At 41.5% G+C, this 21,232-nt stretch overlaps 1 protein-coding gene and 1 long non-coding RNA gene across 2 annotated transcripts in view; both read right to left on the bottom strand.

Moving 5' to 3' along the window:
- Positions 1 to 12,847, bottom strand: part of LOC142087202 (uncharacterized) — a 231,667-nt gene extending 218,820 nt beyond the window's left edge. The window contains exons 1-2 of the long non-coding RNA XR_012675375.1: positions 12,558 to 12,847; positions 10,378 to 10,559 (exon numbers count right to left, since the gene is read on the bottom strand). This is a non-coding gene — a long non-coding RNA (uncharacterized LOC142087202). The remainder of the gene's footprint in view (positions 1 to 10,377; positions 10,560 to 12,557) is intronic.
- A 1,761-nt stretch (positions 12,848 to 14,608) lies between these two features.
- The window catches only part of SALL1 (spalt like transcription factor 1), a 14,821-nt gene continuing 8,197 nt past the window's right edge, over positions 14,609 to 21,232 (bottom strand). The window contains exons 2-3 of the mRNA XM_075161167.1: positions 17,188 to 20,600; positions 14,609 to 16,119 (exon numbers count right to left, since the gene is read on the bottom strand). Of these exons, the coding sequence (XP_075017268.1) occupies positions 15,679 to 16,119; positions 17,188 to 20,600 (3,854 nt within the window). The 3' untranslated portion in view covers positions 14,609 to 15,678. The remainder of the gene's footprint in view (positions 16,120 to 17,187; positions 20,601 to 21,232) is intronic.

Below are 21,232 nucleotides of genomic sequence, written 5' to 3'. Positions count from 1 at the left end.
TCTCTGTCTGCAACAGTCTGAGAGGCCTCACGTGTGTCTTTGTTTTGGGCAGTGTCACGTGTATGTGGTTTGTTGAAGGCCCCCACTGTTTCAGCTACCTGGTTCAATAAAGGGGCTTAATGACTTCTTACTAACTTTCTAAAATGGAGGACAACGTCAAAGGCCCCAGTTTCAACCTAGAGCACTATTATCATCAATACAATCAATGACTAATAATAGTTATACAAGGCAAATGTTTCCTGGTTGTTCTTAAGTCTAATCTTAAAGGTGGCATACAAAGCAAAACAAATTCAGGCAAAGATTTCCTTCCTTAAATACCATGTAAGTGGCAATCACCCTGTCCAGAAATACATTTTTAGCAATTGTTTTAATTCTCCTTTTTTCCCCTTTTGTAGACATTTCATATGTTGTGATACTACACTGACGTTCCTAGAAGTTCTCATCCTGAGTTAATACCAGTGCGGTGAAGCCAGTTGAACACATTGTTTTGTATAGGTACAATTAGTGCAGTATTCTGGACATGGTTATAGCTTAAGCCACTTTTTACCATAACAGCTTTGACAAACAGCATCTCCTAATACAATTATAGTAGTGTAAATGTGCTTTTACTTGTATGGCTTTACCCTCCACAGTTTCTACTGGTAATGTACTTCATTAATTACCTGGCTATGTACAGTTAAAAGAATGATAATATTATGATATATTGGTACCAACAGCAGCGCAGGTATTTCTCATGATGCATTCTGTAGTACTTTTACCAAACCAAGTTATCATCTCATTTATTTTTGCCTTCCCGCCAAGGACATTCAATATTAAAAAAAAAAAAAAAGTATTGTTTTGATTTTTACTTTTGAAGCTCATATGAAACATATTTAAACAGTGCCTGCAAAAGATGAGCAAATATTTGTCCAAGTTTTCAACAGTCAAAATGAGTATAGCTTATTAGTACTACCTTTAAAACAGTTGTTTTATTTTACTTCTGCTTCATTTCACAATGAGACCTACTACAAATCCTAACTCAGGGGAAAGAAAAAAAAAAAATCAAACCATCTTGTTTTGTCTTCAGGGGGAATTTTGCTCCTCTGCAAGAATAAACAGCACAATTAGACCACAATATTACATGGCATTGTTGTTGGACAGGTTTTCTAGTGACTTGTAAATAAGATTTTATTAAGTACAGAAATAGACAAATATGGAAACATCTTTAGGTTTTAGATCCCAAAGACACAAGACATCGTTCTTTTAAGCAGGTGTGCCTTCCTGGGCAGCTGCTTAAGATTAGTAAATTACAAGCTCTGAATTTCATTCCTAAATATGGCTAAAGAATAAAATCTTTAGTCTGGCAAGTTGGAGTCAAACTGCCACAATGAGCACCTGTTGAGAAAGCCCATTATTTGAAGCTGGGGGTTCTGGGTGAAGAGATCACTGTGAATTAATTTTGATTGCTTCACAAAACTCTGCATAACAAATGGTCTCTGACAGGGGTATCAGGAGACTTCCATTTGAAGGGGAGAAAAAAAGATTTTGTTTCTAGGAGGGTAACATAATCTCTGCAGTGACATTAAAACACACCAGTGGCTGCACTTGCTTGAAACTCTCTTCTGAAACAGATTGTATGTGCTTAGGTTACCAGGTATTATGTTTTGGGAAAGGAAAGAGAAACACTGATATCAAAATCTTATCTAAAAGATTAGCTAAAAAGAATATGGTCAGAGATCCATGAACCCTGAATTGTTAAGGCAGTTACTTGCTCACAAGTTTATTCACAGCCACATTTCTGTGTGTTCTGGATTGCTATATACATTGCCAAAATGGAAAAGGAGGAGAAGAGAATAAATCAAACCAAAGTTTTTGCAGCTGACTAAATAAATCAGCAGCTTTCTTGTATGAGTGAACTCTAATAACAAGTTAAAGTAACACTAAGGCTAATATGAATATCTAGTAAATATTTCTCCTGCCTGGAAAACAGGCTGTTGAATATGAAGCAGTTTCTGCCTCTGAAAAGAAGTTTCCATCTGAAATACACAAAAGTGCTACCTGTCTGTCATCCCGATTAAATTAAGGCCAAGCTTACCACCTGTTTGTGCAAATGAAAAGCATAATATTCCACCAACTACTCTGCATGAACACTTTACTTAAGGGTTTCCTGCAAAATGATTTTCAGTTCATCCAGAGCTTATTTTTAGAACAAAAAGAATCACCAGAAAGCACTATGCTTTTAGCTAATAATCATGATCCAGTTGACTTTCTGCTTGATTTGTCAACTCTTAGCCATTAATATTACAGGAATTACAACTTCTATGATTCCTTCAAACTGACTGTAAAACCTATATACATATGAAGATAATAAAACACTCACATTGACTTCTCTTTTTATGTGTGTTCTGTTTTTAAGGCAACCTGAATTATATCATCATCAGGGTATTAATTGCACCTATGCAAAGATTTGGATGTGCTTGAATTCATATGGGTACCAGAGGCTTGTGTCTATGCCTAGCAAAATCATTGCAGCCATAATAAAGTCAGAATACAGCCACACATGCCGCTAAATAAAAATAACGAAAAAACTCTAGATAAATCAGATCCTGCACTTTGTTAATTTACAGTATAGGTAGGAATCACTCTGGTATTAGACCACGAGGCATCTAATCTTTCCAACTTTTGCAGGATCTCTGCATTACACTACAGGGCACATGATGGCCACCTGAACAAAGGAATACTGACGCTGTTCTATTTCATTCTAAAAACCAGACCAATATACTGTCACAATCCCAGAACAGAAACACTAGAAGATGTCTTCAAGCAATTATCCTTTGCTGTTGTAAATAAAACTGATAAACTGACCTGTTTGGAGTTGAAAGTAAACTCTGTATTGTCCAAATGTATGTCAGCTCCATTTACCTGTACATGCCTTTGACAACACTATAGTCCTGCAACCCTCATGTCCAGCCCCTGCCATCCCAGAACCTTCCCAAAGATGGATGAACAAGGGAGGAGCTGACTGCACAAAGACAGTGCCTAGTATAAATTGCTTATATTGGACAATTTGAGTTTTTTCCCATCAATTTCCCCCCCCAAGCCTCAGCTATCATGAATATCTCTTAAAATTATCACATGTATCTCTTCAAGCAATGTATTTACTCTCTTGCTAATTCCATTCTTCATCTAATATAAGGCATAAAGCAATGGGTAAAAGTGAAAAAAAATCCCAAAGATGTTGTTTCATCTTTTTCTCTTTATCTTTTTTTTTTTTAAGATAAAAGTCTTTCTAATAATGCCCCTGTGATTCTATTATAGCACATTCAAAGAGCAAAGCACGCTAGAAAAGTATGAGCAGTGGGAAATATGTAATATATCCTTCTGCTTTTTTTTCTTCATGTCTCCAAAATAAACTACAAATTTCCCATGTTGAAAAGTTCTTCTTTAAGTTAATAAAATCTGTCACTTTCCATAATGGTTGATTTGAAGAAAGTCCACAGGTGCAGTATTCTGTTGTTCACAGCTTGGGAAGTCAAGGCTTATAATAAAAAGCCCTCTGTGTTATGGTCCTCCTTCCCCATCAATTCACATCAAGTATTATTAGAATCATCTGCCACCTCAGTGGTGCTTCCTCTGTGCTCAAACTGCAGAAGCAACAATGACATTTTACTGCTCTGCAGGTGCTGCTGTGTGTGGTCACGAACACAGAAGTGTGGCCTGCTATTGTTCTCCAGTAGCATTTTGATCTCAAACACAAAAAGCCACATAGCTGGCTGCCCTATTCATTCTTATGCTGGGTTTATACAGGCGAGAGAAAGAAGAGGTGACAAGAAATGGGCAATCCATAATATTTATTTCAACAAATGCTTCAAATCTTTTTAAACATCATAAGAACATGGCTCATTAAACTACAACAGCCTTGAAATTGTGTTATAAAACCACAAAACAAAAATCAATACTTCTGCTGGAAAGGAGGTAATGAAATATATCGAGTTGGTTGAAAAGTGGTTTGTATGAATCATAATATTATTATGTGCACATCACTTCTACTCCCAATACTTAAAGTTAAACTAGGGAGTGCTTTCTTTCCCATCGCTTAAACAGGTGCTACAAGGTGGTATTTATCAAAGTTATTTTCCAGACTCAATCCTTCTGCCATAAATAATGCTGGGATATAGGAGGCTTAGTAAAGGGAGATCAATTCAATGCATATTTGCTACCTGAGCTTCAGCTGTTGTATTATTTCACAGTCTGATCAATACCGTGGTCCATAAGAGCAAAGGAAAAAGCCACAACATCACCCTGATGAGTCACTGTAGGTTTATTACTGAACCAGAAGGATGTAACATTTCTGATTTTAGTAAAGACTAAATTTGGTAGCAGCATTTGACCACTATTAAATAGTTTAACTCTCCATTTCAAGTCTTTTGCAATGACATGTCCAGATTTTCAGCAGTGTAACATAAACGCTTCTGGAATCAACACTCCCTCTGCTGAAAAAACATCCTCTGGAATATTATTTAGAATTCTCTCTCATTTATTTTAAAACTGGCATTATTGCTCTTCAATTGAGTCCAGAGAAATCTGGTACTTAAAAATATTTTAACACAGGCAAGCAATAATGGCATTAAAAAATTAACACTGAACAGTATGAGATGAAGGACCGGGAAGGAAGCACTCATGAAGGAGGCCTAAATTATTTGGTTCTCCCAGATGTTGATGTAGGTTTCTCACACAGAAACTGTACTGTAAGGTTACATCAAACAAAACCCAGGAGAAATTTACCCCTCTCCACCCACAGACCTTCACATACACATATTCTGAAAATTTTCTTTCTTAGTATCTTTCTCAGGAAAAATCAACCATAAATATCTGGAAACAATAAAGAACAGAATGAAGAAGACACTGAATAGTAACTAAATGAGATTAGCAAAAGGCTCAGCAGCTACTAGCAGCCACTGTACTCTCACCCTCCTCAGAAATAAAATCCCTAATCTGCCAAAACTGCCCATCCCTGCCAACCTCCTTTTGTAGTGTAATCAGGAGAAAACAGCAAAAACTTTCCATACCGAAATTCATCCATTTAAAAGAACAATGCTATATCCACAGAAGTCTTTGAAGAAGAAATAAAGAAGAAAACTGTATATCAAAAGTCAATTGATGGAGGGAACTAAAAGCAGTTTTTAAGACTTGCGCAGAGTGCTTAGATTAACTATTTCTACCGAAAGAGAAAATACACAGTATTAAACAGAGTCCAAGCTAGGCTCTGGCAAGAGAGGAATACAGAGCATAACCTGAGACCTCTGAACCTCTGATTTGCTGAAGAGAACCAAGATGAGATCAACTCTTGATTTAGGACAAACTTATCCAAGAAATTTCCATAATTGCCACTGCTGTAGCCAAAAACTTCTCTGCACATCACTTCTTACACTATGAACATTGACAGGGTAGATTGAGCCATTTTACTGCATTTTAGCCATTCCAAAGTCTCCTGTATTGGAGATCTGTCCTAATAGATGAGTGCCCATCCCATCATTTCAGATAGTTATGGTGGCACTGGAAAGACTCAGAATGTCCACTCACCACCAAAGACCAAAAGCTTAGTTTTACACCCTAGCAGAAAAATCTCACTTCCCACAGCACATGAGCTTCTAACTCCAGCTGGGGGCTGGTTCTGCAGAAACTGAGGAAATGCCATCCTGTAAATGAACATCTCAACTTCCCTTCAGCATGCAGAATGGACTAGTTTCTCCAATTCCAGCAGGGATCCTTTCCAAATTATGCTTTGATTTTACTACTTAACAGGAGAGGGAGGAAAGGTGCTACAGCTGGTAGCTATTGATATTTAATCTTAAATTTATTTTTACTTTATTGTTTTCTATAAATAGTCTTGTCTTTCACCAGCTCTATTGCTGTTAGAAACTTTTCCAGTAACTGTCAACATTACACAGAGCCTTAACCCCTGAGAGAGAAAGAAAGAAAGGAGGAGGGGGCGGAATATGAGAGACAACTACTAATCTGGGGGGGGGAGGGGGGGAGAGAGAGGGAGAGACGTATTGCATCACCACAGGACTCCCTGCGACTTCACAGCCTTCTACAGTAAGTAACTGTATAGCAATTTAATCTACTTAAGGTCAAATCTCCTCCAAAACTTATTTGGAAATGCAGCAGCCTCGATTTGGCCCTCTACAAAGGACTAAGAGTGTACTGCATACATCCCCACAGTCACATCCCATGTCAGCTACAGGTGCCTGACTACATCATGGCTCTATCTAGCACGTTTCCCCCCCCACTTGTACACATAAAGACTAATCAAACAGCAAACTAATTGCTTTCCTTTGATAACAATAAAAAAAAAAAAGAAAAATTTTTTTTTTGGGGGGGGGGGGAAACTGCTGGCCAGACAGGGCAGGCATTAGGATTATCTCAGTGTGTTTGTCTAGGATGTCAGCTTGTAACTGTCCACTGTCATGGGATTTGGGCCATGATTTTAAGTGACTTTGTGTCAACACATTTTAAAAGCCTGATTTTCAGACAGAGTAGCGCTTTCTAAAAATCATGATTCTTTAGGATGGCTTAAATTGAACATTATATAAATTGAAATAGCAAAATAAAGCATTGAACAAGCTTGAAATTTAGGCCAAGTTCCAAGAGGGAATGTGGGGGGGTGTGGAAATTGCTGCCCACATTCTTCATTTCTCCTGTTCTTATTGTTGTTACTATTGTCGAGATCTAACTTTCAGATAAAAGAAACCCGTTCAAGATGAGTAGTAGATAAAGTCTGGACTTCAGGCTTTAGTTGACAGTTACTTCAGACGCCTGATGAAATGAAACTCACTCCGTTCTGTTTCTCCACAAGACAGTCAGGGAAAGAACATCTAAACATAAGCTTAACTAGCTGACTTGTATCACACATGGCCAGTGTTTCAAAACCCAGAGTTACCCTTTCAAAAGCAAGATTGTCATTGCCATATATAGGGTTATAAAGAGCAAATTGATCAAACGGAGAAAATTTCTCAGAGGATCCAAAAATATTTCCCGTCTTTATCATCATTCCTAGTGCTCAACAGGAGAGCAGACAATGGACATATAGCTGCATTTCAACACATAGCTGCACTACTGTGCTTGATGCTCATAATTTTTTATAGTACATGCAGTTATATACTCTCTGGGAGAAAACAAAGAGCATCAAGCAATATTACAGAGACTTGCACCAACACAACAGCTGCAGAGGACCCCAATCTGCACACTTTGTTTCAATGCACTCTCCACTACACCACACTGACACTAGCCCTTTCACACACTAGCCCTTTCACATCTTCCCTCCTACTTCACGCACTACCCTCAAGCAAACCACAAAGTCACTAAGGCAACAAGTCTGACCCTAAACTGTCATACTGTACATCTGCCAGCATTTTTCTTCCAACTAAATATGATCTTTACAATTCCACATACTTTGTTTTTTCATATATGGGGAATATATAAAGAGAATTCATTACCTGAAGTCCAGGCTGAAAGTTAGCTGTGATAAATATCACTGAAATTGGAAATCAACTACAGGCACTTGTCTGCAAGGCAGCAAATGCAATTATTATTTCCTTGTACTGTGCCTGAGAAAGGGATATTTTGTCTACATGAAAAGTTTTAAAAGATTGTTGCTACAGCCAATAGTTCAGCAAACCAAGGCCAATCTGAACAGTTTCCTATCTAAACATCCAAAATAAACAAAAAGTAAAGGTAAGGAACTATTATTAGCATCATTTTACAAAGCGCTTCAAGAGATTAGAGCAACTTGCCCCAGGTCACACGTGCCCAGAGCCAGGGATGAAACTTCCATTTCCTAAATTAGGCCGTCATGCTTTAACCACAAGCAAAACCTTTACATAAGCCTCCAAGGTTCCAAACCATGCACAATTAAAATGTAATAAATTCCATTCAACAGCACTAACAATAAAGGAATACGTGTGCATGAAGCTAGTGCATGCATCAGTAGACAGAGGGTGAAAACAACAACAAAATCATCTGTTCAAACAGCACCGATGCAGGAATTAAATTTCAGTATTGCTATCAACTTTTCATTTTCACTAATGGCTTTTAAGAAAGCCGGACGTTTTTCCTCAGTCCATTTTACCTTTTCCCTCCATTTGACAAATATTGATTTTCATTTCCTCCAAGTTTAAGTGCATTGAATGCTATTGTGACTGGTTTGTTTGCTGCTTTGTTTGTGTCCCAGTTTTATTGAGGATGCCAGCATGAATGCATACAGCTTTGGAAAGAGAGAATTGGTTTAATAACTTCTTCAAATCCAGGAGAGAACACAAGAGCCCAGTCTACTTTTTTGTATAGGTCAAGCAAGAAAAGTGACTCTAGGCGACTATCTAATGTCAGTAAGGAGACTGCTGAAGTAATAGCCTTGGTGTTTTAAGCTGTTACTGCTATGCTCTGTCACAACAGGACAAATTATGGAGGGTTCTTCCTCCACTTCAGTGGAAAGTTAGACATACTACCTTAAAAATGTCTTTGGTGGCATTTTAAGCTAAGCCCATTTGGTAAACAGTTGGCCCTTTAGGAGGCTTGGTTTGGAAGGTAACATCTCATGAAATTCTGGCTCAAATAAGCTGTAGCTTCATGAATTCTTTTCTGCCTGACTCACAGATACATAGGCTCAACCTCCTTTCGTAAGATGATCTCCTTAAGCTTTGCAAACCTGCCTGGTACATTTTGGACACTTCCCTATCTTAAGGTCTTATTCACCAAATAAGAAATCACTGTGTCTTTGCAGTGATATGAATAAAGAGTGCTTATGTGATCTGTTCCACCCATTCAAATATGGGGGAGGAGGGGGGAGAAATCTCAGTGGACAGAAATAAACATCTGACTGAAGGGGAAAGAAGGTAACACCTTAAACTGCCACAGACACTTTTACAGAAATTGTCTATGCAGCACTCAGACGTTCATCAGTATTAGAAGCCAAAATAAGTTGAGCTGACTTAAGCAGGGGGTTAAATTAGTTTAAGTGTATCAGCACCAGAGGTCTGTGGTATTAAGGAATCCCCACAACGGGGCTAACTAGCGATCTAACCATCAGAAACAGCCTCATTTTCATCAGCAGCTCTGACACAACTTGCCAAGAGGACTCAGTATTCAACCTAGACAAGTAAACAGACACATAAACCTTTGAAATCTGTTCTGTCTCTCTATATAGAATTTGCTATTCTCTGGATCCTCTAACCAACAGAAAGATAGGAGTTCATACGAATGCACATTTAGCATTGAACACAATCATCTACTTAGTTATTGTACATATGAAACAAATGTTAGCTTCAGTATGTATTAACTGACATTTTAAAATCCCGATGAAAGGAAAGCAATTTAGAATTATTCACTGCTAAAGGAAGCTCATTTTCAAAACAGGCACTGCTTTGAAAAAAATCCTAACATTATTCATCTGATTCGTCTCACCAGCTCAGCTTTGAAATTATTTTTCATGGAAAAGAAAGTAGTGACCAGTGGGGTTAAATCCATGATAGTGTGCCACACCACTCATTTTTTTGCTTTCCATATTCAATCCTAAGTACTGCTCATGTTGCACCACCTGATGCCAGGTGCTGCAGGGCTTCTGCTATACTCACCTGACATTATGATGCTGCATTTTTAAGATCTTTAAATAATGAAAATAGACCTTTGCACTTCACCACTGCCCTGGTCAAGAGAGCTGTCTGTACAGATGATGTGAATGTCTGCTAATGTGGAAAGACTTCTTACTTTTGAAATGAAATGACACCAGAAGTTTCAGGGCTGATAGTTCCAGTGAGGACCTGCCTTATTAGCACTTATTAGCAAAGTCTAACGTGGGCACAGATATGTTTTTGCTCTCCATCTAACCTGAATTTAAACTGCTTTCCAAAAGTGACAGTAACTTCTGAGAGTTGAGAAAAGCCTGAAATTTGGGTTAATTAGTTAACTGCTATAAAAAGTAAAATGACATCACTTCCTCACTACACAACTCTCCAGTAGACGTTCTCACAGGTATACCATATGCTCAGAGTCAGCTGCATACAAGATACTGGCCCCACCCACCATGCAGAGCATTGCAGAGAATGTCTTCCAACCCTTGAGTGCATGTTATTCACCAGCTCCCTCAATACTAGACAGACCCAAGCACTAAAGAAAACTTCTCTTTCCTGCTCTCCTGTTCTCACTCTACTGCTCCTCCCATATCATTGAGAGATTTTGCCTCTTAAGAAATTTAGACTGTGGATTCAAAAATAAGTGTCTAAAGAAAAACAGAAGATAAAATGGAAATCAAAGAAAGAGACTCATGGTAGGACAAAACTATAATATAACTTGAGCCAGAAACTTATTTTTTAATCACTGCCATGCTTACACCTCACTTACCTGTAAAATATTCCAGCCATTGCATGTGGTTCAGGGCCTCCCAGTATCCCATGTCCCTGGAACAAGGAGATCTTCCCAAGGAGGAATCATCACGCGCTCATCATCCTCCAGGCATCTGCTAGGCCACTGCCAAAGTGACAGAGGGACTGGCTCAGGGTAGCCATTCTGATATTAACTGTAACCTGGATGTAAAAAACAGACATATCAAATCAGGAAACTGAACATAAATGCAGCTGTCAGTAACTCCATTCTCAGCTGAAGTTGCATACTTTCCAATTATTCTTGTTCTTTCCTATTAGTATTAATATTTCCAAGCCTCTACTCCTTAACTTTTTGTCTAGAGATAGGTATTTATACAAGGGACTGTATTGTATGTGAAATCTTCAAGTCATTATATTTCAACTCAGCAGTTAAGAGACATACTGCTTCCGGCTTGTATAAATAACCGTACCCACTTATTTGCAAAACATTATTTTAACTTCTGTCAACTGATATTCGTGAGAGAAGGAAACCAAATAGAAAATGTTATTTCGATTATAAAAAAAATCCAGAGAGAAAACTGGAGAAGCACGGAAGACTGGCAAGGAGAGAGCAAAAAAGAACTGTCGCGCTACAAAGTCACACCTTCTCCTGCCAAGTAAAAGTGGCCTCCTGCAAAGACGCAACCACATAGCTTGTGACTTCGGGACTCCCAAAAGCAGGAAGTATGACCAAGCAGCAACTGTTGCATTTTGACGGTCAGCAAATATTCTTTCCAAAGCAGGGTCGGAGAGATTTGTTGACCGCTGCAGCAGGGAGAGCCTGCAAACTGTCCCTAAGTCTCAAAACACAACCCAGCCTAGGAAGAAACACCGAAATTCATCCGATTTTTCCATGAGAAAAAGGCTTAGGATTTGGTCGTCATCAGCACACGAAATAAGCCAGGCAATTTGCTGCTCCCTTTCCCTTCCCACCCCTGCCTCGCCAATAGAGAAACCTGCCCAGCCGATGTGTTGCCCTGACTCCTCTCTCTCTCTCTCCACTTTGCTAGTATAGCGGGTCCTTTTGATTAGCCCGCCACGCCCTTTTCAGCCTTTCATTCCGTCTGCCCCGCTACATCTCCCCAATTTGCCCATGAAAGTGAAGTGACCACCCGCCGGGCTGCTCCGTGGCCGGGGGACCACGGGCGGGCTGCGCGCCCCTCTCCGCGGCCACGCGAACGGCGCGCCCCCAGCTCCGCTCTCTCAGTCGCCGCCACGTCCTCGCTTCCCCTCCTCCCTACAGCATTCGAGGAGACCCTCAAATTCACGCACCGCCCGCTAGCAAAAATGCCCGGCGGGAGGGGCAGCCCCGCGGTTTAGCCAGCCGGCACGGGCCGGCCGCTCCGCCGCGGGCTCTTCCGAAGCGGGGAAGTTTCGCACGCTATTAGCTCAATTTTTAAATAAATCACGTCTGTTTCCGGGTGAAGAAAATTACTCGGGCTGATTAAATGAATGCGCTGAACGATCGTTAGCGCTTAGAAGAAGAAAAGAAAACCCACCCCACTGTGTTTTATTTTAATGGATGATAAAATTGTCATAGGCGAGGAGAGGGGGAAAAAAAGGGGGAAAGAAAACTTTGTTGCTCATGAGAAAAATGCGGCCGCGCAAACAAAACTGTAAAGAAAAAAAAAATCTATTCTTGAATAAGGATTAATTCAATGTCTGTGAATAGGAAATCCTGCGCTGGTTAATTGCAGCGAGGTAGCGCGGCGCCCAGCTGCGAGGCGACGCGGGCACCTTTGTGCGCTTGCCAGAGGACAGCTCTGGGGAGAGGTAACTTCCCCCGGTCCCCACGGTCTGGTGTCAAGTAACGAGAAATTTAACATTCCGCATTTCCAGAACGAATTATTCCCTCCTGCTCCCTTCCCCATTCTCCGGCAGCTCGCAGGAGGAGGCCAGCCGGGCGCTCCGCCTGACGGGGCGGGGAGCCCCGAGCCGACCCTAACCCCGCACCCCGCGGGGCACGGACTCAGCACCCTCGGGCGACGTCTCGGGCTTCCACAGCGGGCCGGACCGCAGCTCTGTTCGGAGGCAGCAGGAGAGAGGGAACGAAAAGCCCCTCTGCAGCGTGGGGTGACGGTCCAGGCACCCTCCGCCAAGCCCAGTGCAGCGGGAGGCATGGGACAGGGGAACGGTTGATTCCTCCCCCCCAGCACCCACCTTCGCAAACGGTAGCGAGGGAAGCACAAACTGAAACAGCAGCAACAAGCCGGCAGGGCAGGGCAGCGCACTGGTTTATGAGCGGAACCCCCGCCCAGCCGGACTCAATCGGTGCAATCAGGCGGGCGGCCGGGGGAAAGGGTGTCCCGAGGAGCCTCGCCCGCTGCAGCCCCCGTCCCCGGGGCGGGCTCCCCGCCGCCTCAGGGAAACGCTTCCGAAAGGCTGGGCTAGGGAAGGGTCTGTCGTCCCTCACGGGGGGCACCTGACCTTGGGTGAGGAAATACGGCCCCTCGGGCAGCGGGGCGACCCGTATCCCCCGGCACCCCCTCAGCGGGGCGGGGAAGTTACCTCAGCCGCCCCCAACGCTCGCGCCTAACGGTCGCCCGAGTGCGCGAGCTGCCCCCGCCCCACCCCACAGCGCGCGGGCAGCGAGCCGAGGGGTGTCCTCGCGGGGCGGGCGGGCTCCGCCTGAGGGAACAGGGCATCCAGCAGCCGGGGAGACGGGGGAACCCCCAGACCCTAAAATACTAGACAGAAAATTGCTATTTTTTTTTCCCCCTGAAAAACGCCAAGAGCATACGTTACCCAGCGGCAGGGAGCGTCCGGGAGCCGTGTGCCCGCGGAGGCTCGCGAGTGCGGGGCCCGACTGCCCCGGGCGCGGCTTCCCCGGCCGGGCCGGGCCCCTGCCCGTTACCTGAGGGGACTGAAAGGTCCTCGGCACCCAAAGACTTCGCTTTAACGTGAGAAGAGGTTCCGAGGGCTGGAGTTAAAGCCGTTAAAGAAACCCTCCCAAAGCACTGGGGTCTGCTAACCCTTCCTTGCTTTCCTCTTGCAAAATCTAAACTCGGTTTAAAAGGAGAATTAGTTAGTATTTCACTGATAAAATCATCAAAATCCGTTTAATTTACCTTTTTCTGAGACCAAAAGGTGACTTGAAATTCTTAAATATTCACATTGACAAGCCAGCCGGCTCTAGCGTACAACTTACATGTTAACAAAAATGCATATCATGTACCAGATGAATCATCACATTCGAACAGGAAAAAGTTCTAAAGACATGAAGTCCAAGAGGTATTCAGACTACAGCGTTAATACTTTACTAAGGATTCATAATCATATGAAGGGTAAAAGTCCTCAAGAAAATATTTCTCACCCCAGCTTTTCAGTGTTAAATCCTCTATGATGCCCAATTTACAACTCAAGCTACTAGGGGGAAGAGCAAAGCAATTACTTCTTGTTTAAAAAGGCAAGCAACTCCCCCCACACTGATATTAAAGAAAATCCCATTACACAAAATACTTCGGAAATGTAAAAAAAAAAAATATATATATATTCACATGAACATAAAATTGGTTATTCCTGTTGGTTTTTTTGAAGGCATAATTTGAAGGCAGCCAAACTGATTTATTTTTTCATAAATAATAATGCGAGGACATAAAAGTCTACTGGGTGAAAATATTGGGCTGAATTCTGTTTCCCCAAACTCCCATTGAGGTTAATGATCATTGCAGGTGCATAAGGGAAGCCAAATCATGTGCAAGGCCAAAGCAATTTTTTTTTTTTTTTTACAATCAAGTTATAAACCCCATATAATATATGGAGGCTTGCAAGTGGACATCTTAACACAGATATAGCAGCGTAAGCATGCCACAAACATACAATCTCATAGAATAAAATTAATATCAAATATAAAGCATTTGAACCAAATCAAGCCTTAAATGTGACAAATTATTTCCTTCAAAGGAAACTTACCTAGGCTCAATAAGGTCTTTGCTAGCAGCATTTTTTTTTTTTAATAAAGAAATTAAAAATGCCAAAATATCTACAATTTTATGAGAAGGAGTTGAATACTTAAGGAGAAATCTCCCACTATTAGGGGGTATGAAAAATATACTAGCAATTAATATGCAATACATATATGTATACCCATACTTACAAATATAAACACACATACAACCTGGACAGTTCATGTTAACCAAGGGAAAGGCTAAATAATACAAAGTGATTACTAAATACAGGTACACTTTAAAAACACAGAGACAGCGAATTTTATCTGTTGCAAAAATGTATTTGATTACTCGAGTAAAATTACAGTATCTCTGCTGTTAGTAAGTATTAAATGTTAAAGAAACTGGACCTCTTTTCCTTTCAACTTTCCGAGAAAGTGCATGTAACAGTCCAAGGTTCCCCCTGCCCCCCCCAATACCTAATACAAAATAAACAAACACTATACTTGTTCCCTTGGTCAAGGAGTAGGGCTTGGTCTTGTAAGGAACTTATGTACATTTTAATGAAAGTGATGTCTTATTGTATATACAGGAGCATCTACAGTTGTCCACAGAAGTTGTTCAAGATGCCATACTTAGCAGCATTGTGAAAGTCCAGCACATTTTCTATAATGAATATACCTACAAGGCAAAATGTTACGTCTCAGTTTCAACTACCAAAACAACACTTCAGTATCTTCTCTAATAATCTGCGTGCTTATTACTGTACAGAAACGTATTAACATTTAAGACGACTCAAGTAAAAAGCACAATACAAATAACAGTTCAAAACGGAAAATGTTAAACCTACAAAAATTAAAGCAGTTTTAATTTTATAATAAAAATCAAAAACTGAGCTGTGTAAAGGACCCACACTGTTCAGTCTATATTCTTTCAGTCCTTTTCTTAATTCTGTTTGGAAAAATTAAACAACGTGTTTGCTGATAAAATTTCCAGCAGGATCAAAGTGTACATTTATATACAGATTTTTATTAGAGATCTAATGCATCACTGAGGCATCGCATCAATACCAGAGTTCATGTTAAACTGGATATAGAAAATAAGTTAATGCCAGAATAAGATCACCTAGCAGAACAGACTTGCAACTGCCATAAATGTTACAGCAAGTTTACAGCACTCTAGTCGATTAGTATTTAGTTCAAAATACAGGAGACCAAAGTTAATGCTTGCATTTGTTTGCAAAGCAAGGTTATATCACTAATAAATAAGCTCTCTTAGAACTCTAGAAGTAGAACATGGTACAAAAGAAAGTCTTTGTAATGTTGTAACCTGCAGCTTGAAAAAAGCAACCCTAGGTTGCATTATTTGCAGGAATGTTATTTATGGAGTTTTTTCTAATTTGTTACAATTTCTTTGTTGTCTTCCACGAAACGCGTAAAACGGAAGTTTGTCCCATTTTCATTGCTTGCCATTTTCTCCAGACCAGCTAGAGGTGCGTTGGGTTCTGAATTCTGGAGCTTCTCCAGGCTTCCTGTCAAGCCGCTGATGGGAGAGCTGCCACCATTGCCCAGGCCCCCCGGCGCCGGAGGGATGCCGCCATTCTGGATGACGGAGATCTCGTTGGTCTTCATGGCCAAGCCATTGGAGAGTGCTGCTGCGTACTGGTTCCAGAAGCTGGAGGGGTCTCCATTCCCCGACCGCGCAGCCAAATCCTTCTGAAACATTTCTGGGAACTTTACAGGATTGCCTCCTAGAAATGTCATGGGGCCATCTACGGAAAGTCGTCTGCCTCGTCTTGCAGGAGTACTGTTCCACATGTGAGTGCCCATGTGAACCTGAAAAGAAAGAAAGGAAGAAACAAACAAACAAAAAATAGGGGTTGACAGAGATTTCTAACTTATTTTGATCACAGAGAAGGCAGCAGTCCATGAACATGTCCAGTCTTGTTACATAATGAACGGGCACTAAAGGTAGCGGATGCAGGGCTCCATTTCCCATCTGGAATAATAAACAAACTTCTTCTGGATTAGCCCATCACCGTTACCCAGAATACCCTGTTTTCCTGCTGAACAATGCATTGCTTGTTACTCTTTTTTTTATTACATGTATTTAGTTTATAATGACTTCACGTTATTCCGTCAATTGCAGATAGCTGCTTTCAGGGCTAGAATTGCTATGTCCACTTTCATTGCAATGGCAAGTATTGTATTTGACACCCTTTACCCTATAAATGTCCTTTTCAGACAGGCAGAAAGTATCCTTTACTGATTGCTCATCGGAGAGCCTCGTGTATAGACAGAATGGCCTGAAAGTAATTATTCATCTCACATTACTGGCAGCAACCTCTAGAGAAATACTCTGTCAACAGAAAAATGTACACAGTAAAGTGCTCAACTGGTGTTCTAAAACTTAAGTATATTTGCTTTTTCAAACACATATCAGAAGGAAATGTTAGTTATATAATCAATTAAAGTAATGCCCATTAGTTCCAGAATTATGTTAATAGTTTTTTTAAACACTCATCATCTTACACGATAGTTATGAAAAACAGCACATTCAAGAGCCTTTCACTTCTTAAAGAGGTGTGTGAGTTACAAAACGCATTTCTCTGTTAATTAATACTCCTTACGATCATTTGGCTGTTCCGTTTCACACTTTACATAGACAGTCTTTGCTGGTAGATGAATTTTAATTAAGCATCAAAAACGGCTCACGCTTCGGACCGGCTGCCAACAGGAGCACTCAACAAGAGGCCATCTAGGTCTACCAGAGCTGACTAAACACACCATGTCACACTACCGATACCCAAAGGTACCACTGCTTGCGACATTAACAGATGTAAAAAATTAAAAACCCCCAGCAAGGAGAAAATGAAACCTAAGAACAGCAAGAGGAAAAAGTACCTTCAGATTGCCTTTTGTTGTGAATGCTCTTCCACATATAGTGCAGGCAAAAGGTTTCTCACCAGTGTGTGTCCTTTCGTGGATCTGCAGAGCACTGGAGGAAGAAAATGTTTTCCCACACGTGTTGCAGTAGTGCTGTTTGGGGGTTCTTCTGGGGAGAGCAGGGAGCAGGACCGGGGAGGTGGCAGAGGAGGACAGCGGCCCCGAAGCAACTAGACCAGAGGGTGCTTCTTTGCTATCCTGAGGAGAGCTGTGCACAAAGCCGTTAACCTCAGTCTTTATGAGCGATGACAGTGAATTAGCAGGCATAACCGAAGAGTTCTGATTAGGGCCAATACTGGAATTGGGCTCAAATAGTTGTGATGGTAGATCTCGCATTTGATGTGTCAACATATGCTGCTTCAAATTACCCTTTGTGGAAAAGCCACGATTGCAAACTGTGCAAATAAATGGTCTCTCTTTGGTATGACTTCTGTAATGAATGTCCAAGGCACTCTGACAAGCAAATGTTTTGCCACAAATGTCACATGCGGTGTTTTTAAATTTACCTCTATCTCTGAAAGGAAAGAGCATACTCAGAGACTCTTCTTTAATCATTTTATCAGTGTTACTAGACGTCAAGTCCAAAGCACCACTGTTAGCGGGGGTTGGAGACAAACCATTGGCAAACTCACTTGGTAAAGCTCTTACTGGTTTCTCTTCAATACTTGGTGACTTATGGTAATCATTAGTGCTGTTGGATGGGGACAAGGCCTGCATGGAAGAGGTAGACTCTGAGACAGCAGGGCTTCCAGCACTTTGGCTTTCCATATCACCACCGACAGATGATGAATCATTAGTCAAAACGTCCCCTTCCACTGACCCATTTTCAACTGACTTTAAGCTTGCCTGAAGTTGTTCAGCAAGTCCTGCATTGATCATCTTCATCTGATTTTCCAAAGCAGCAATACTTGACATTTCCAGGGGCAGAGGGGAAGAAGACAAGCTGTCTTGTGATGCATCTGCAGACTTAGGTGTATCTGGCACGCTGCTGTCAGGACAGTCTTCCATGTTCTCATCCGAGAAGTTGTCTATATCATCAAAATTCTTATCATCAAAAGATCCCGTATCTGATTCCATTGACTCAGGATAGTTTTCCGTGACTGGGGTGTTGGGGATCTGTCCTCCCATGTGCATTCGGATATGCTGCTGTAGCACAACGGCGTTGGTGAATTTTTTCTGGCAGATTGGACATGAATGTTGTACTCTCAGCGGGGGCATGGCACGGTGGACACTGTAATGAGTCTTTAAGTTGCCTTTAGTAGTGAAAGCGCGACCACAGATTTTACATTTAAATGGCCTCTCACCGGTATGCGTGCGATAATGCATTTTCAGTGCACTCTGGCAACTGAGAACTCGGTGGCAAATGATACACTCGTTAGGATCGGTTGCCTTTTTGTCAATGTTTTCTACCAGTTGCTGCAATTTTGATGTTTCAGATGCTGGCGTTGAATCCAATAGTCCTCCAAATGGAAACTTTGCCTTAAACTGCTCTGACATTAGAGGCATCAGTGGATTTGTAAAAGTGGCGACACCGCTGGAGCCCGAGTCTGCTGCCGGTGAGCTCACGGAGCTGCTCATGTTAGTGATGGCGCTTGTGTTTGGAGGGTTTTCTTCCATTTTGCCATTTGAGGTAGGCAAAGCACCAGCCTCTACCTCATCAGCAAGTCCATTAGAAATTTTTGATGTGGGATCAGCTGTTCCCGAGTCACTCTTGACAGAGCAGGGAGGGCTAGTGGAAGGATGGCTAATGGGAATCGGCTGAGGCTCCTCAGTTTTGATGAATGGGGTCAAGCTTGGAATCGTTGGTGGGAGTGGCAGGCCAACAGAAGTCGTCAGGGTGGAGAGGACTGGCTTGCTGTCCAGCCAGCTTGTGACAGGTTTCTCTGGTGGTATAGACATCCCATAAGGAATACCCGTGCTTGTAGGAATATTGTCCAAATGCTCTGGCACTGGGTATGGATTCATTTGAATATGAGGGTATTTTTCTTTATGACGTTGAAAGTGGACTTTTAAGTTTCCCTTTGTGGAGAACCTGTTCCCACATATGTTGCATTTAAATGGCCTCTCGCCAGTGTGAGAACGTAAATGAATCTGCAAGGCACTGTCACTCCCAAACACTTTAGCACAGAACCTGCATTTATGCTTAAAGAATGCCTCATCTGAATTACTTTTTGCTTCAAAAGCAGTTACATTTGGTGGCTTGCTTTTTCTTTGCTGTGCCAAGGCAGTCAAGGAGTTTAAATCCTCTGCAGGTGTTCCAATATTGGACAAGGGACTGGAGAAAACAGAGTTACTAGGGGTCGGCTGAGGTAGAAGTGGATTAGATGCAGGACTTAATAAACTGCTTATTGCAAAAGCTGGTGAAGATGATGCTGATACTGGTGGGTTGCTGAGCTGTGAGCCACCAATACTTGAAGCCACTTTTTCTGAGGACGGTGTTGTAACTGCTGCTGCCAATATGTTAATATTTGGAGAAGAGCCACTACTGGATGGAATTAGAGTGTTGCCAGGGTTGCTCTGAGGTAGCTGTATAGGGGGGAGCTGTTTCACACCACTGATGCTGGCAGATTGACTAGCAAGGCTTTGTGCTAATCCAGCTGCTGCAGCCAGCTGCTGGGATAAATGGGAACTTAATGTGGACAAGGGGTTGGCAGATGTTCGTAAAGTACCTTGAGAAGGGCTAGAAGATGTTGGCATGTCAGTATTTTGGGAAGCCAACAATAATATTTGGTGACGAATTTGTTCAATCAGTTGCAACTGGTGGATCTGCTGCTGCTGTAACGCCAACAGTTGCTCCATCAGGGCAGGTACAGCAAGCTTACTGTTCGATGCACCGTTACATCTTGCTTCCTGTGAGAACTGTGCTACTGCCACTTTAGTACTCTGAAGGTTTTCAATTATTACATTACTATTTATCACTGAAAAGTTGCCTAATGTTGTCAGATCCCCTATGTGAGGTAGAGAGGTTGTTACAGCTGAGGTACCCATTGTGGAGCTGTTACTGCTTGTAATACTATTGTTGACACTCTTGGAACTGCTACTGCTATTGTTAATGCTGGAAGCCTCCACATCCATGGATTCTTCCCTGTCAAGTTTGTTATGCTCTGAAAGGTCACTGCAGTCTACTTGGTCTGTGTTATTAACTGTGTCATTCATCTGTTCATCAGGATTATCAGAAGGGGAACTAGGAGGGAAGGTTTCAGAAGGAGAAGCTGGATTTTCGTTCACAATTAAAACTAATTGATTTTTAGTACAATTCTTCTTGTGTTGCAGGAGATCTGATAATTCAAAGAACTCAGCACAGCACCTGCCACAGACATGGGCGTCCTTGTTCTTAGTGGTTCGATTTGCTTGACCCTTTTCTGTGTCTCCTAAAACATCAAAAGATGATGGATTAGGAACCAAACAGTAATACAAAAAAAAAAATAATCTGCAGGACATTTTATTTAAAAGTACTGATCTTATCTACCACTCTAAAATAGACTAAGATTGTACATGAAAATAGATCAATATTTCTACTTCACAAAATAAGTCAAAAGCAACATTTAAAACTGTACAAGGGAGTTTTATCAATCCCTGTGTCTTAGATGATCATTTGCTTCAGATAATCCATCAAAATATAAAATACTATGAACTGAAGGCATTGGAGCATAATGAAATTCCATAGCAAAGTATTGATTTCCAATAATTCATACTGCTTATTGTCTAGTTGTCCACTGAGTGCAAATCAGCCATTTGAAGGACTCATTAGACTCTCACGTTCCTGTCAACCTTATTCATTTTCAACTGATTCAAAGATATCTGTGACAGTTGCCCCATCACTAAACTAATTTGTAGTCATTCGAGGTCCCAATCAGTTGTTGACAAGGAAAAAAAAAAAAAGTATGTATTACCAAGCCACAGACTGACAACCCCCCGTTTCTTCCAAGTTGCCACATAAGGTATAAGCTACGAACCTGTAAGATAGATTGGTTTTCCAACCAAACTTAATTCTGCTGCAGTT

The sequence above is a fragment of the Calonectris borealis genome, chromosome 12, assembly GCF_964195595.1.
Source record: "Calonectris borealis chromosome 12, bCalBor7.hap1.2, whole genome shotgun sequence".
NCBI lineage: Eukaryota > Metazoa > Chordata > Aves > Procellariiformes > Procellariidae > Calonectris > Calonectris borealis.
The sequence above is the reverse complement of the archived record's forward strand: the minus strand, read 5'-3'. Positions and strand labels throughout refer to the sequence as shown.